This window comes from Myotis daubentonii, chromosome X (genome assembly GCF_963259705.1).
Source record: "Myotis daubentonii chromosome X, mMyoDau2.1, whole genome shotgun sequence".
NCBI lineage: Eukaryota > Metazoa > Chordata > Mammalia > Chiroptera > Vespertilionidae > Myotis > Myotis daubentonii.
Genome location: NC_081861.1, coordinates 555,351 through 572,462, shown reverse-complemented (window position 1 = coordinate 572,462; position 17,112 = coordinate 555,351). Strand labels below are relative to the sequence as shown.

The following is a 17,112-nucleotide window of genomic DNA, read 5'->3' as shown; positions in this document are numbered from 1 at the left end:
GTCTTTTATAATTTTTTTTTGTTTAAAATTTTATATTTCAGAATAAAGAGACATGAACGATATGAATTCAAACTGTGAGTCATGTGTCACATTTCCTATAATCTGTCATAGCCTCCATTTTTGTGGGGGTCAGCTCCGCCTTGGGGTGTTCCTGAGCTGTCAAGGTCAGAAGCAGCCCCGGAAGTGGCTGCTCCCCACCCCCCACTCCCTGCCTGCCCTCCCCCCTCCCCCGCCCGCTCCCCCACGCTTTGTTTGATCTCGCAGTGCCTTGTTTTCATCCAACAATGCCATGCACTCAGTCTCTCCCTAGGACACAATGAGGTGGTTCGTGGTTTTGAAAGAATTAGAGGAGCCTGGCCAGCGGGGCTCAGGGTTGAGCCTCAACCTATGAACCAAGAGGTCAGGGTTCAATGCCCAGTCAGGGCACAGGCGGGGTTGTGGGCTCATCCCCAGTGTGGGGGCGTGCAGGAGGCAGCCGATCCATGATTCTCTCTCATCATGAATGTTTCTCTTTCTCTCTCCCTCTGAAATCAATAAAAATATATTTAAAAAAATAATTAGAGGAGGAAAATGGTTTTAGCATCATAGTTGCAGAGATATGGCAATTCTTTGGATTTTAGCCTGCACTTTGCCAGGAAGCACAGAGGACTTCAGGAAGGACTCGAGACTTCTTAAACTCAGTGTAAAACACAAAATCTTGGAAATAACAAGCATGTGTCAGTAACAGAAACTTCAGGAAAAATAACTGCCAATTCGGAAAATGTTATTGGCCTCATAAAGTCATTGTAGGGATCTGTAGACAGTTTCAGTTAAATTGCAAAGGCCAGAAAGGATATGTTTGAGAGTTTGGGGACATTATGAAATTATTATACCCCAATGATTTGAAAGGTTTGTTTTTATTAAAGTACTAGAGGCCCAGTGCGCAAAATTCATGCACAGACGAGGGGGGGGCGCGGGGGGGGTTGTCCCTCAGCCCAGCCTGTACCCTCTCCAATCTGGGACCCCTTGAGGGATGTCTGACTGCCCGTTTAGGCCCAATCCCACTGGGACTGCTGGCTCCCAACCGCTTGCCTGCCTGCCTGCCTGATTGCCCCTAACCACTCTGTCTGCCAGCCTGATCACCCCCTAATCACTCCCCTGCCAGCCTGATGGATGCCTAACTGCTCCCCTGCCAGCCCGATTGCCCCTAACTGCCCTCCCCTGCTGGCCTGGTCACCCCTAACTGCCGTCCCCTGCTGGCTTGGTCACCCCTAACTGTCTTCCCCTCCAGGCCTGGTTGCCCCCAACTGCCCTCCCCTGCTGGCCCGGTCACCCCTAACTGCCCTCCCCTGCTGGCCTGGTCACCCCCAACTGCCCTCCCCTGCAGGCCTGGTTCCCCCATATACCCTCCCCTGTAGGCCTGGTTGCCCCTAACTGCCCTCCCCTGCAGGCATGGTCGCCCCTAACTGCCCCCCCCCTACACAGGCCTAGTCGTCTCCAACAGCCCTCCCTTTCAGGCCTGGTCACCCCTAACTGCCCTCCCCTGCTGGCTTGGTCACCCCTAACTGTCCTCCCCTGCTGACCTGATTGCCCCCAACTGCCCTCCTCTGCCAGCCCGGTCACCCCCAACTGCCCTCCCCTGCAGGCCATCTTGTGGTAGCCATCTTGTGTGTTGGGAGTGATGGTCCATTTGCATATTACTCTTTATTATATAGGATTAGTCATGTGTATGGCTTTCAGCATGAATATCCCAGGTGACAAAGGGTTAGATCTCTTAGTTGGGTGGGCATAGTATGAATTGGATCCTGTGGGTAGAAACTGCAATAGAGTGGAGGTGTCATCTTTTGGGTGTTTTCCCTAATAAATTTGCCCTCTAGATTATAAATGTAGAGTGATAGGAAATTCTCAGCAGGCAGTACCCCCCTTTTCTTTTACCAGGTTAATTAGAAACCTGCCTGCTCTGGAATGTATTCAATAGACAGTGGCCTTTTATTGAAATCTAGTGCTCAACTTACAAAATACATTCTGTAAGACAGATCTAAAAATATTAATCTCTACTCATATCATAGCAAAGGGGACAATCCTTCAAAGTTTTAATAAAAATCTTGATACAAGGTTATGATTCGTTTCAGAACTGGAAGAACAGCTTTTTATTACTGCATGGGCATTTTTATGTCAGAGTCGCGTGTGGGGGAGCCAGCCTAGGATGGCCCCCAATGATGGCCACCTCCTGGTATTCCCACCCTTGTATCATCCTCGCACGGTGGACCATGTGGCCAAGGGAACCCAGGTGAGGTGATGGAACATCACTTCCCAGATTAAGCTTGGAGAAACCAGAGCTTCCTCCTCGGGCTTCCTCTCTCTTGGAACACCTGCTGTGGGGGAAGCATGTGGGAAGCAGCCCCGTGGCCCACCGGGCACGGAACTGAAGCCTCCTGCAAATTGTGAGTTTGAAAGTGGGGTTCTCTAGCCCCAGGCAAGTCTCCAGAGACTGCAGTCCTGCTGGACAGCTAAAAGACCCTGAGCCAGTGCAAGCACCCAGCTAAGCCCTTCCCATTCCTCTCAGAAATTGTGAGATAATAACTAATTTTTTATTATTTATTTTTTTAAAATTAAATCTTTATTGTTCAGATTATTACAGTTGTTCCTCTTTGCCCCCCCTCATAGCTCCCCTCCGCCCGGTTCCCACCCCACCCTCTGCCCTTACACTCCCCTCATGTCCTCATCCGTAGGTGTAAGATTTTTGTTCAGTCTCTTCCCGCACCCCCCTACACCCCTTCCCCCGAGAATAGTCAGTCCACTCCCTTTCTATGCCCCTGATTCTATTATATTCACCAGTTTACTCTGTTCATCAGATTATTTATTCACTTGATTTTTAGATTCACTTGTTGATAGATGTGTATTTGTTGTTCATAATTTGTATCTTTACCTTTTTCTTCTTCTTCCTCTTCTTAAAGGATACCTTTCAGCATTTCATATAATACTGGTTTGGTGGTGATGAACTCCTTTAGCTTTTTCTTGTCTGTGAAGCTCTTTATCTGACCTTCAGTTCTGAATGATAGCTTTGCTGGATAAAGTAATCTTGGTTGTAGGTTCTTGGCATTCATCACTTTGAATATTTCTTGCCACTCCCTTCTGGCCTGCATGGTTTCTGTTGAGAAATCAGCTGACAGTCGTATGGGTACTCCCTTGTAGGTAACTGGGTTTCTTTCTCTTGCTGCTTTTAAGATTCTCTCTTTGTCTTTTGCTCTTGGCATTTTAATTATGATGTGTCTTGGTGTGGTCCTCTTTGGATTCCTTTTGTTTGGGGTTCTCTTCGCTTCCTGGACCTGTAAGTCTATTTCTTTGACCAGGTAGGGGAAGTTTTCTGTCATTATTTCTCCAAATAGGTTTTCAATATCTTGCTCTCTCTCTTCTTCTGGCACCCCTATAATTCGGATGTTGGTGCGCTTGAAGTTGTCCCAGAGGCTCCTTACACTATCTTCATATTTTTGGATTCTTTTTTCATTTTGCTTTTCCGGTTGGGTGTTTTTTGCTTCTTCGTATTTCAAATGTTTGACTTGATTCTTGCGATCCTCTATTCTGCTGTTGGAACTCTGTATAATATTCTATATTTCAGTCAGTGTATGCTTAATTTCTAGTTGGTCCTTTTTCATAACCTCGAGGGTCTCACTAGAGGTATAATCTGGGCTAACACTGTTGACCACAGACCCTCACCCCCAGCAGAGCTAGTGTTCAACCCAGGGTGATAGGTTAACCAGTTTTACAAACTGCATTTGCCCTATTTTTAGGCATGAGGAGAGGAGGGAATGATTGGGATTTTGCCATTTTTATTTTCTAGTTTAGGTATCTAGACTCTAGGGTTGATAACAATTGACCTCAGAGTTGTTTATCCTTTCCATGGAAGATTCTAGAATTGCTCTGTCACCAAGAGATTGTAGATTCTCTTAGTAAGTACTCCTTAAAGGTCTAAACTGTATTTCACTGAGTTCATTTAAACTCACTTCCAAGTATTTCCATCAGTAGAAATAGCCTCAGACTTATTTGGTGTGAAGAGATTTGTGGCTCTACCAAGTTTTTAAAAAGCCATGTGTGCTAAGCATCCTTATTTGGCCCCTGGACACCCAAAACAAGTAACAAAAACAGAAATTTAAGAAAATAAAAGAAGCAATGAGCTAGCTTAGCTGGTTTGGCTCAGTGGATAGAGCAAAGGTCTGTGGACTGAAGGGTTTGATTCCCGGTTGGGGCACAGGCCCGGGTGGTGGGCTCCATCCCCAGTGAGGGGCGTGCAGGAGGCAGCCGATCCATGGTTCTCTCTCATCATGGATGTTTCTCTCTCTCCCTCTCCCTTCCTCTCTGACATCCATAAAAATGTTTTTTAAAAAGAAAGAAGCAGTTAGATACATAATTTGAAATACCTTTAATTCAATTTTTCTTCCCCATACAAAACTAACCCTCAAGTTGCAGGTCCCATGAAAACAACCAATCTACAAAATATTTCATGTCCAGATCAAGAAAGAGGCGACACTTGGTGTCAGTTGTGCAACTTTCTATTTTTTTTATTAACCAAACTGCAGGTTTCAATGAGATTTGCACTGTTTTACAATCAAAACCGAACTTTTCCTTCATCTGTAGGAAGAATAGTCCAGTCCTTGCAAGCTGCGAAGATTCAACAGGGTCATGTCAGCCATCACGAACCTCATCCCGGGGCCTGCAGGTTGGGGCTGGCGACCACCTAATCGAAGGCGATATAAATGCAGCACTCGGTGGCAGCAGCCTCGGCGCGGGTGTTGGTACAGGCGTCGGTGGGGGTGTCGGCGTCGGTGTCAGCAGCTGTCTGAAGGCTGCGGCTGCTGCCATAGCGGTGGATGAGCAGGCGGCTGCCCTGCACACTCTGCGCCATCACGTTGGCGCCATGACACGCCATGAGCAGCCGGTTGCGGGGCTGCACGCGGTGGGCGAAGCGCATGAAGGCCAGTGAGTAGAAGATGAGCGCCACGGTCATGCGGCCGCTGATGATCTCCGGGGAGTCCTTCATGTCCCGAAAGGCGGCCAGCGGCAGGCCCCAGTTGGCCAGGGGACCCCAAAAGTGCGTGCTGGTCACATAGTCACGGAACTCCTTGTTCTTCACGTAGTCCAACGCCTTCCGCCACAGCGCCGCCGCCATCGCCGCCGGCGTCACGGAGCAGTGGGAGCACCGACGCCAACGGATGCCCAGCCAGCTCACAATCACGTGGGCATGGAGCTGCCGTAAAGTGCAACACACAGCAGGCCGCTGTCAAGTGCGCACCTCTGGGGGCGGGATCGTGGCCTCGCCTTCGCGCCTCCAGCGACTGCCGTAAAGCAAGGCAGACAGCACGTGCCGCTGTTGTGTGTGTGCTCGCTTTCGCGCCTCCAGCGACTGCCGTAAAGCAAGGCAGACAGCACGTGCCCCTGTACAGGCGTGCAGTGCCGGGCAGGGACGCAGCTTCGCCCTCCGTAATGCGACTGCCGTAAAGCACGTCGAACAGCACGTGCTGCTGCTGTGTGTTGCCTGTGGGAGCCTGAGCGCGGCCGGGGCCTTGTGGTGCCGGCCTTCACGTGACCACGGAGGTGTGCAGAAGGCGCGTGGGTGCCCCTCGAGCAAAGGTGGAACCAGGGCCCGTCGCTGGCCCGCACCGAGCTGTGGCCGCTTAAAACTCTCAAGGCTCCATTAGCCCCAGGAAGGTGACATGTGGCTGCCCGTGTCGCCTCAGCCATACAGACGAAACTTGGCTCGTTCAGTTTGTGGAGAGCGTTGACTGGAAGCTGATACGAAATTCTTCAACCAGGTAAACATTGTAGTCCGTACACAATTTGCCGGAGTGCTGCTTGCAGACATAGTTACAGGTCACCCCGAAGTATCCCAGAGCCGGCTCCTAACAAGGACATTCTCCTAACTTAACCACAATACAATAATCTCGTCCGACGCTTAACATTTAGTATAGTACTTCACTGTGCAGTGCATATTGAACTCTCACAGTTTTATGGCTGTTTTTAAATTTTATTTATTTTTAATGATTTTATTGATTTCGGAGAGGAAGGGAAAGAGAGAGAGAAACATCAATGATGAGAGAGAATCACGGATTGGCTGCCTCCTACACACCCCACACTGGGGATCCAGCCCATAACCCGGGCCTGTGCCCTGACCGGGAATCAAACCCTGACCTGGTTCATAGGTTGATACTCAGCCACTGAGCCACACCTGCCAGGCTATGGCTGTTGTTTTTTTCTTATTGGAGAGGGGGGAGATCTAGGATCTAAGCAAGATTCACATTTAGTTATTAAATTAATCTTTTAATCTTCCTTAATCTAGAATAGGTCTAGGGCTAGGGGCTAGGGGCTAGGGGCTAGGGGTTAGGGGTTAGGTTCAGGGCTGGAGGTCACAGTTCGATTGCCAGTCAGGACACATGCCCAGGTGGCAGGTTCGATCCCCAGTGGGGAGCATGCATCTCATCATTGATGTTTCTCTCCCTCTCCCTTCCTCTCTGAAATCAATAAAAATCTATTGTAAAAAAAGTAAGTAATTTGTGGGGAGATACTTCAAGACTTGGTAAATGCTCATTTCCTCAGCTAATATTTTACCGACTACACTGAGCGTCCATTCATGATTCTTGTCTGTACCTTTTGTCTTAATCCAGTGGTTCTCAACCTTGGCTGCACATTAGAATCACCTGGGAATCTTTTCAAAATCCTGATTTCTGGGCCTCATCCTCCGTAACAAAGAAACAGAATTTCTGGAAAAAGAGGCCCAGAAATCAGGATTTTGAAAAGATTCTCAGGTGATTCTAATGTGCAGCCAAGGTTGGGAACCACTGTCTTAATCTAATGATAACTATTTATTTGGTTTTTACTCTATTATTAATATTTTTTCATCCTCACCCGAGGATATTTTTTCATTGGTGTTTAGAGAGAATGGAAGGGAGGGAGGGAGAGAGGGAGGAAAGGGAGAAGAGAGAAAAGTTGATGTGAAAGACAGACGGACTGGCTGCTTCCTGCATGAGCCTTGACAGTGGCCAGGGATGAAAAGTGCAACTCAGGTACATGTCCTTGACTGGGAATGGAACCCTCGATCCTTCGGTGTCTGGGCTGACACTTTAATCCAGTGATGGCGAACCTATGACACGCGTGTCAGAGGTGACACGCGAACTCATTTTTTTGGTTGATTTTTCTTTGTTAAATAGCATTTAAATATATAAAATAAATATCAAAAATATAAGTCTTTGTTTTACTCTGGTTGCAAAGATCAAAACATTCCTATATGTGACACGGCACCAGAGTTAAGTTAGGGATTTTCGAAATGCTGACACACCGAGCTCAAAAGGTTCGCCATCACTGCTGTAACCACTGAGAAACAGCAGCCAGGGCATTACTTCATTTTTTAATTAATTTATGTTTTTATTTTTCAATTACTTTACATTCAATATTATTTTATATTAATTTCAGGTATACAGCATAATAGTCAGACAATCATATACTTTATAAAGTGTTCCCTCCAATATTTCAGTAACCCCCTGGCAGTGTACGGAGTTATTACAATATTATTGACTATATTCCCTAGCCAACATTTTATTTTTTAAATTATTTTCTGTCTTGTGGTGTGAAAGTCAGACATGTATTTTATTAAAGTTGCCCTGGAATGCTGGCCAACATTTACAAAGCATAAGACTTCCTGAATGATGGCTGTGAAAACCGAACATTTAGGATTTAAGTATTTTATGAATTTTTTCGCCACATCCTATGCTGATTTCTTTGGAATATTTACTCTTAAATTCTACCAAAGGGAATAAATAGCATAGTGTCTCAAGAGAAGCTGGATGAATAAAACAATAGGCGGATATATTGACTCTGCTATTTTCAGTCACTGCTGAAAGTAATTTTAGAGCCATCTGTGGCTCTGATTCTAATCTGCCTTCTTACACTGTTTTTCCCCTCATGTGAATAGAATGGCCGAAGGCTGGATAGTTACCCAGTTTCTTCCAGTAGCTACCAGAATGTCAGTGAAATGTGCTGTAGCTCATTTTCTCTAGCAATCAGGTAGCAGGAAGGGATCGGTTGGGCCCAGTCCCCAGTGACCTGTTGCTCCCTCCCAATCTTTCCTTTCTGACTCATTTTATTGCAGTGCTCTGGAACTGAATTCGCAATATCTCCAAGGTATATACACACAGAGATACACATGACTATTTATTTTTATTTTTTTTAAAGTTTTTATTGATTTCAGAGAGAGGAAGAGAGAGCTGGAAACATTGATTGGCTATTTCCTGCACAGCCCACCCTGGGGATTGAGTCCACACCCAGGCATGTGCCCTGACTGGGAATCGAACCGGGACCACCTGGTGCATGGGATGACACTCAGCCACTGAGCCACACCGACCAGGGCACATTACTATTTATTTTATCTGAACCATTTGAGAGTAGGTTGCAGACATTTTTCTACTTTACTCCTTAATCCTTCAGTGCATATTTTCCTAAAACAGAGATATTCTCTGATGTAACCATAGTACAGTTATTAGAGATGTACCATTGTATATAATACTTTTTGTAATTACTAGAGGCCTGGTGCACAAAATTTGTGCACAGGTAGGGTTCCTAGGCCTGGCCAGTGATCAAGGCCGATTGGGGCCTTCCAGCTGCCAGCTGGGGCCTCCCTTTCCCGGCTGCCAGCTGGGGCCTTCCTTCGTTCTGTGCCATGCCTGGTGGTCAGTGCACGTCATAGCGAGCGATCGAACTCCCAGTCTCCCAGTCTAACTCCCGAGGGGACACTTGGCATATTATCTTTTATATAGATAGATAGATAGATAGATAGATAGATAGATAGATAGATAGATAGATATAGATATATAGATTATATATATAGATAGTCCATATTTTAGTTTTGTCAATTATCTCAATAATGTCCTTTATAGCATTTTTTCCCTACAGTACAGGCTCCAGTCCAGTATTATTTCAGAGTCCCCTTTCACCTGGAACAGTTTCTCAGCTTTCCTTTGTTTTTCATGACTTTAACATTTTTTTAAGAGTATAGGCCAGTTATTGTATATAGTGTTCCTCAATTGGAGCTTGCCTGATGTGTCCTCATAGATTCAGGTTATAGCTTCTCATCCAAAATACTAGTACTTGTATGGTTTCTTTCTCTCTTTAAAATTTAGATCTCGCCCTGGCCGGGTAGCTCAGTTGGTTAGAGCATCCTCCCAATACATCAAGGTTGTGGGTTTGGTCCCTGGTCAGGGCACATACAAGAAGCAACCAATGAATGCATAAATAAATGGAACAACAAATCCATCTCTCTCTCTCTCTCTCTCTCTCTCTCTCTCTCTCTCTCTCAAATCAATAAATAAAATTTTTTTAAAAAATTTAGATCTCTCATCCATTTGGAGTTTATTCTTGTGTGTGCTGGAAGATGTGGATCTAGTTTTATCTTTTCCAAAATGGGTGTCCTGTTGCTCCCACGTTATATCTCTGGACTTTCTACTCTATTCCATTGGTATGTCTGTCTTTTAATCTGTCAGTATCATACTGTTTTATATCAGAGAGGCTTTTTAATATCAGACAGGGCTAGTTCACCTCTGTAACTTTCCTTTTTCAGTATTTTCTTAGTTTTCAGTTTTGTACATATAAACTTTAGGATCAACTTGTCTAGCTCCATAAAAACATTTTTTTAAAAAATATATATTTTATTGATTTTACAGAGAGGAAGGGAGAGAGATAGAGAGTTAGAAACATCGATGAGAGAGAAACATCGATCAGCTGCCTCCTGCACACCTCCTACTGGGGATGTGCCCACAACCAAGGTACATGCCCTTGACCGGAATCGAACCTGGGACCCTTCAGTCCGTAGGCCGACGCTCTAGCCACTGAGCCACACCGGTCAGGGCCATAAAAACATTTTTATTTTCATTGGGATCACATTAAATTTGTTAATTAACCTAGGGAGAACTGACATTCTTACGATGTGGGTTGAATTTTGTCTACCAAAAAGCTATGTTGAAGCTCTAACCCAGCCGTGGGCAAACTACGGCCCGCGGGCCAGATCCAGCCCGTTTGAAATGAATAAAACTAAAAAAAAAAAAAAAAAAAAAAAAGACCGTACCCTTTTATGTAATGATGTTTACTTTGAATTTCTATTAGTTCACACAAACACTCCATCCATGCTTTTGTTCCGGCCCTCTGGTCCAGTTTAAGAACCCATTGTGGCCCTTGAGTCAAAAAGTTTACCCACCCCTGCTCTAACCCCTGGTACCCAGAATGTGAGCTTATTTGGGAAAAGGGCTGTTGTAGATGTAATTATGTAGTTAGGATGAGCTCATACTGGAATAGGGTGGGCCCTTAATCCAATATGACTGTTCTTATAAGAAGGAATTCTACCTCAAGACTGTAACAGAAATATTGCCTGAGTTCCAGCTTGCTGGCCTGCCCCCACAGCCTCATGAACCAATTCCTTAAAATAAATGTGTGTGTGTGTGTGTATACATATGTATATTTCATATATTCTCTGGAACACATTGACTGATATTCTGCTGTTTTCCTATTCAAAAAGCTGTCTTTTCATTTGTCAAGCCTATTTTTGTGTGTTTTAAGAGTTTCAAAGTTGAAACGTGTTTTTTATATACATGATTTCTTAAATGACAGCCAGGCTAGATATAAAATTCTTGGCTTGCATTTTCTTTTCTTGGGTTTCTTGAAAATGCTGTTCCAGTCTTGCAATACTTTGTGTATTATTCTTGAGGTCTGATTCCAGGTAAATTTTTTCTTATATCAGTAACTAGAGCAGTGATGGCGAACCTATGACATGCATGTCAGAGGTGACACGCAAACTCATTTTTTGGGGTGATTTTTTTCTTTGTTAAATGGTATTTAAATACATAAAATAAATATCAAAAATATAAGTCTTTGTTTTACTATGGTTGCAAATATCAAAAAATTTCTATATGTGACACAGCACCAGAGTGAAGTTAGGGTTTTTCAAAATGCTGACATATGCCGAGCTCAAAAGGTTCACCGTCATTGAACTAGAGGCCTGGTGCACGAATTGGTGCATGGGTGGGGTCCCTCAGCCTAGCCGGTGATTGGGGCCAGTCAGGGCCGTCTCTCCCAGTTCCAGTCGGGGCCAGTGGGGGCCAGCCAGCAGGGGAGGGGCTATGGGAGCGCTCCAGGGCATATCCAGCCCATCTCACCCAGTCCTGATTGCTGGACCCCAGCAGCAAGCTAACCTAACCTACCAATTGGAGCATCTGCCCTCTGGTGGTCAGTGCACATCATAGTGACCGGTCAGACACTTAGCATATTAGGAATATATATATATGGATTTGACCTTTTGCCTGGAAGCCCTTAACACTAGAAAGACTGAAATTTAGTATATACCTATATTGCCCAAAAGCAGTCAAAATTACTGCATTGTGAAAGAATAATATCGGAGCACTCTTCACTTATGTTCCTTAGCTTTTCCAATAACTCACTTCTATTCGACATTTCTTTCATGAATTTAGGGCGCAAAAGAAATAAAATAAACAACTTATTAGAACAAGTATCACTGCATAAAGATTCGAATAACAAGTACTAGTTTAGCTTATTGAGCACCTGCAACTTATCAAGTACTGACAATTTATCATGTACTTGTATGTTATCATGTGATGGTAATCGAAAAAAAATGAAAACTGTTATTTCAATACAGAACCGAACTGTTATTACTCAATTCAATAATAAGAGTCATTTGATTATTTAAAATTTCCCAAGCAGTCAAAATGACTGCTTTTGGGCAATATAGGTATAACACATATATATATACCGGAAATGAAGGAGGGGGAGGTAACTACAATTATTAATAAACGCATTTATATATTGTACAAAAAGTCACAAAATTCTAAGACATTGTGTCCTTATATACATAATTGTTTTTCTAATTGAAATTAAAAAGCAGTCAAAATGACTTCCTTGGGCAATCTAGTGTTAAGATCTTTCTTTTGTCTCTAAAGTATAAAATTGTATTTAGATATGTCTCAGAGTTGATAGACTCAGGTCAGTTTTCCCAGGTATGTGGTGGGCCCTTTCAATATGTAGACTTTTCTTATTTATGGAGTTTTCTTGGATTAGTTTTGAAAAATTAGCTCTCTTCCATTGTTTTTTTTTTTTTCTTGTATATTTTCCATTTCAACTACTTTTTTTCTGACCCTTTTTTCTTATTTACCTGGTTTTCCATCTTTATGCCGTATCCTTTATTAGATTTTCATTTGAATCTATTCTCCTTTGGGTTCCTTGAAATTTATTCATTTTAAATGGTTGTCTTTTACTTTTTCAATTTCTTTCCCAAGTTCAGTCAACTCTCTCGCATTTATTTCTACCTGTCTGTCCTTTTCCATTCTTAGTTTTTACATTTCTGATTTTAGGATTTTTTATATTGAAAAACATGTGTTTAAGTATATTAGTTTGGATTTTTCATGGCTGGCTTTTATGGGGAGAATTTTTGTTAGCTGATTTTTTTCTGTTTTCATCTTACAGTAGTTTTGCATTGAATTAATTATTTTTTTCTACTCCCAGGCATTTTGTGGACAGAGTTCCTAGCTGGATAGCACCTTCTTCTTCCTCTGAAAGAACAAACAGGGTTTTGCCACACGGGGTGGGAGTGGGGTGAAGACAGGCAGGGGCTCCCCTGGGGCCCTTCGTCTGTGCTGTGGGAAAGGACCAGCATTAAATTTTTAATTTTAAATCCATTGTAGACATTTGTAATGATAAAAAATACAAGCCTAATTGTTTTATATTCAACAGATAAAATTGCATTTTTTAAAATGACTTTTTATTGCCCTAGCTGTGTGGTTCAGTGGATAAAGTGTCAGCCTGCAGACTGAAAGATCCCGGGTTTGATTCCTGGTCAGGGCACATGCCTAGGTTGCAGGCTCGATCCCCAGTGGGGGGCGTGCAGGAAGCAGCCGATCCATGATTCTCTCTCATCATTGGTGTTTCTATCTCTCCCTCTCCCTTCCTCTCTGAAATCAATAAAAATATATTAAAAAAAATAAAAGGATATTTTATTGATTTTTTTAGAGAGAGGGAGGGAGGGAGAGAGAAACATCAATGTGAGAGCAAAACATTTATCGATTGCCTCCTGCATGCTCCCTACCGAGGATCAAGCCCGAAACCTGGGCATGTGCTCTGACTGGGAATCAAACCAGCAACCTTTAAGTTCACGGGACAGAGCCCAACCAACTGAGCCACACCGGGCAGGGAAAAATTGCATTTTAAATCAATATAATCAGAAAAATTTATAAAAACTATGCATTCATTGAAAGTGAATATATATATATATATATATATATATATATAGGCAATTAATCACTATTTACTAGTATATTCATAACTTTATCATTACACAGTTGTAACTAAATAAAAAGTTACGAGTCAAAGCAGTTCTCCCACATTAACTACCTATATGCACACCTTAAAACCCATGAATATTAATATTTTTAAGTTTTTTTAAGTTTTTTTATATTTTTTTATTGATTTCAGAGAGGAAGGGTAAGGGAGAAAGAGAAGCATCAATGATGAGAGAGAATCATGGGTCGACTGCTTCCACGCCCCACACTGGGGATCGAGCCTGCAACCTGTGCATGTGCCTGGACTGCGAATCGAACAATGACCTCCTGGTTCATAGGTTAATGCTCAACGACTGAGCCACACGGGCCGGGGATTATTTAAAAATTTTAAATGTGCCCTAACCAGTGTGGCTCAGTGGATAGAGCGTCGGCCTGTGGTCTTAAGGATCCCAGGTTTGATTCTGGTCAAGGGCATGTACCTTGGTTGCGGGCACATCCCCAGTAGGGAGTGTGCAGGAGGCAGCTGATCGATGTTTCTCTCTCATAGATGTTTCTAACTCTTTATCCCTCTCCCTCCCTCTCTGTAAAAAATCAATAAAATATATTTAAAAAAATTTTTTTTTAATGTGACAAATGAGTGTGGTTGCTTGTTAGCCTATCTCATTGAGGTTGGATTGTTGACAGTGCTTATGTAGGGATGATATATAGCTGAACTGTTTCTTTCTTTGGTCTTAACATTTATAGTAGAGAAACTAGTCTCACAGAGCTGTTGACAGGAAAGGAAGAAGATATTTTAAAGTAATTCAGAAAGTTCAGGATATTCATTTTTAATTCTCATCCAAAATAAAAGCAAGCGATGATTTATTCCCAAAATGTCTTCAAATCTTCATCCAGCTCTAACAATTTATGATGTAAAAGTTAAATATAAATTCTGAATGTGATATACTTGTGGGTAACAGTTGGCAAACTAACCTTAGCCTATCTTCCATTACCGCATGGTTTGTGGTGCATGACTAGGACAGCCTGCTCTTTGTGACTCACCATACTTTCCAGTATCCAAACTGGTCTGTGCCTCATTCACTGAGATGAGTCTGTTGATCATGTGTTTGGCTATCATAACGTCAAATTGCTATAAAAATTTCTCAACACTTATCGCATCGCAAACTGCTAACAGCCCAGACCTACACCAGTCTATGGCCCCCAGGCCCACAGACTCCTTGGCTCTTCCAGGGTAGCCGAAGGTAGAGGGAATATTGATAGAGGAGATAAAAAACTCACAAAAACCACCCAAGACCTCGTTATCTTTTGAGGTGGCAAGAATGTCTACCCCGATTCCTTCCTCATTCTCTCATGTGTTATGCTTATATGTTCTAAATGTTTTTCTTTCCTTCCTTGTCCCACCCATCTTTCTCTCCATCACATAAAGGTATCACATAGAGGTGGTTTACTTGATATTTAGTAACAAGTGCTCAGAAAATAATGAGGACATGTCAAAAGAACACAGGCGCCAAAGAAAGGGGCTCCTATTGGCCAAATCTGGGACAATTGAGTGACAAAATAAATGATTATAATCCAGTAATGGGTTATAACACAGAGACTAAAAGAAATATCCAATATGCAAAGTGTCCCCTTGGGAGTTTGACCGGGAGACCGGGAGTTCACTCACTTGCTATAATGTGCGCTGACCACCAGGGGGTGGTGTGGAAAGAAGGGGAAGGAAGGCCCCAATCAGCCCTGATCACCAGCCAGGCCTAGGGGCACTACCCATACAAGAATTTCGTGCACCGGGCCTCTAGTATAAATAGAATAGGCAAATTAATGGGAGAGAAGGGAAAGCTCTTTACAGAATTCCAATTAGTACGTATATTAGGAATAATTGAGAAAATCATTATTTGGCTAACACCACAGTAATAATTATTTCAGGCAAGAATCATTAATGGATGCTAAAATGAATGGGTAAAAGTAGGATGAAAAATGGGATATAAACATAGTCTTAAAGTGTCTAAGTCAGGGGTGGGCAAACTTTTTGACTCGAGGGCCACAATGGGTTCTTAAACTGGACCGGAGGGCCGGAACAAAAGCATGGATGGAGTGTTTGTGTGAACTAATATAAATTCAAAGTAAATATCATTACATAAAAGGGTACGGTCTTTTTTTTTTTTTAGTTTTATTCATTTCAGACGGGCCGTAGTTTGCCCACGGCTGGTCTAAGTATAGCCTGGTCAGTGTGGCTCGGTGGTTGAGTGTCAACTTATGAACCCGGAGGTCACAGTTTGATTCCTGGTCGGGCCTGGGTTGCAGGCTCCATCCCCAGTGTGGGGCATGCGGGAGGCAGCTGATCCATGATTCTCTCTCATCATTGATGTTTCTTCCTCTCCCTCTCCCTTCCTCTCTGAAATCAATAAAAATATATCTTTTTTAGAAAGACATAGCAAAACAAAATAAAAATCGATTCAGTATTATTTCTAATAGAATTAGGCTATAAGCAGTATCTACCACATATAAAATCTCAGATGTCTTATAAACCCAGAATAGCCTACCAATTAGATATGAAGTGATTGGGTTTTTCTCTTTCAATGCCAGTGGAGTATCAGCCATGAGTCTGGCTTTCCTGCCTCTCACACCCTGTGATTTATGTTCCTGAACAAATGAGACTTAATTTAAGAGCAAATCATCAGCAACAGGTATAATAATCTTGGCAGAACATTTATTTTAATTAATTGCTTTCTGTCTAACACAGATAGAAGGGTGCTGATGCCATTTACCCTATAAGGATTAGTGCTGTCATGTAATTAATTTTTTTCTTCCCCTAGAACTTAAAAGTCATCAGTTTTAAATTACAAAGGCATTGGTTTACTTCATTGTTAATCATAACAATCTAACTTTTATGCACTGTTTATAGAAGAAACTTGTGGAAGAAAAATGAATTTTAATCACTGCAGCATTCCAGATTCCTGCTTCCCAAACACAGGCCCTTAGGGGTCCCATGGGGGTCAGTATTTGGGGCTAGGCTACTGAACAACCCTCACCCCATATACTTGGCAGTGGGTAGCGGTGGAGAATACTTGAGTGATTTTAGAACAGTGTAGTTTGTCTTCCCTGTGGAGTTGACTCTCAGCTTCATTATTATTTATAGTTTAATGGGAGGCAAAAAGAAAACAAATATTTCCTCCACGCTGTGGATGCTTAACACTGCGGCTGCCGAAGGTATCTTGCAGTAAGTGGTAGAAAACACAACCAAATAGACTCCGTTTTCTCAAATCTGCTGACCCTCAATGTTACTTAGAAATGATTTGATGATCTTTCCAAAGAGGCAGCAACAGCTGATACTAAACCCACGCAAGGTACCCAGGGGCAGGGCAGCATAACTCTCATAAAATAATTTACATCATTGTGAAATTTTAAATTCTAATATGTAAGTCATTTAAGAAAATTATAACCTTTAAGCCTCTGCTTTGGATAGTCCTTCATATTCTAACCAGTTAGTTGCTTATTCGTCATTGAAAATGCTATACTATAGGGAAATTTAAGCCTTTCCTTCCTAAAGTCTAGTGTGAATTGATCATATATTCTGTATAAATGCAATAACAGAGGAGTGGTGATCAAAGCGTCAAGCTTCTATCTGGTACAACCTCAGGAGGCAGTGAGAATAAACAAATGTTAAAAAGAAGCATGAGCCGAAACTGGTTTGGCTCAGTGGATAGAGCGTCAGCCTGCGGACTGAAAGGTCCCAGGTTCGATTCCGGTCAAGGGCATATACCTGGGTTGCGGGCACATCCCCAGTAGGAAATGTGCAGGAGGCAGCTGA

At 42.8% G+C, this 17,112-nt stretch overlaps 1 protein-coding gene across 1 annotated transcript; it reads right to left on the bottom strand.

The window, feature by feature from the left end:
• Positions 1–3,717: 3,717 nt before the first annotated feature.
• MPC1L (mitochondrial pyruvate carrier 1 like) lies at positions 3,718–6,339 on the bottom strand. The gene has a single exon (XM_059679243.1). The coding sequence runs from the start codon at positions 5,144–5,146 to the stop codon at positions 4,715–4,717; it is 432 nt and encodes a 143-aa protein (XP_059535226.1). The 5' UTR covers positions 5,147–6,339; the 3' UTR covers positions 3,718–4,714.
• Positions 6,340–17,112: the final 10,773 nt, after the last annotated feature.

Coding starts and splice junctions, on each gene's coding strand:
- MPC1L (XM_059679243.1), bottom strand. CDS start 5,146: ATGGCGGCGGCGCTGTGGCGGAAGGCGTTGGACTACGTGAAGAACAAG.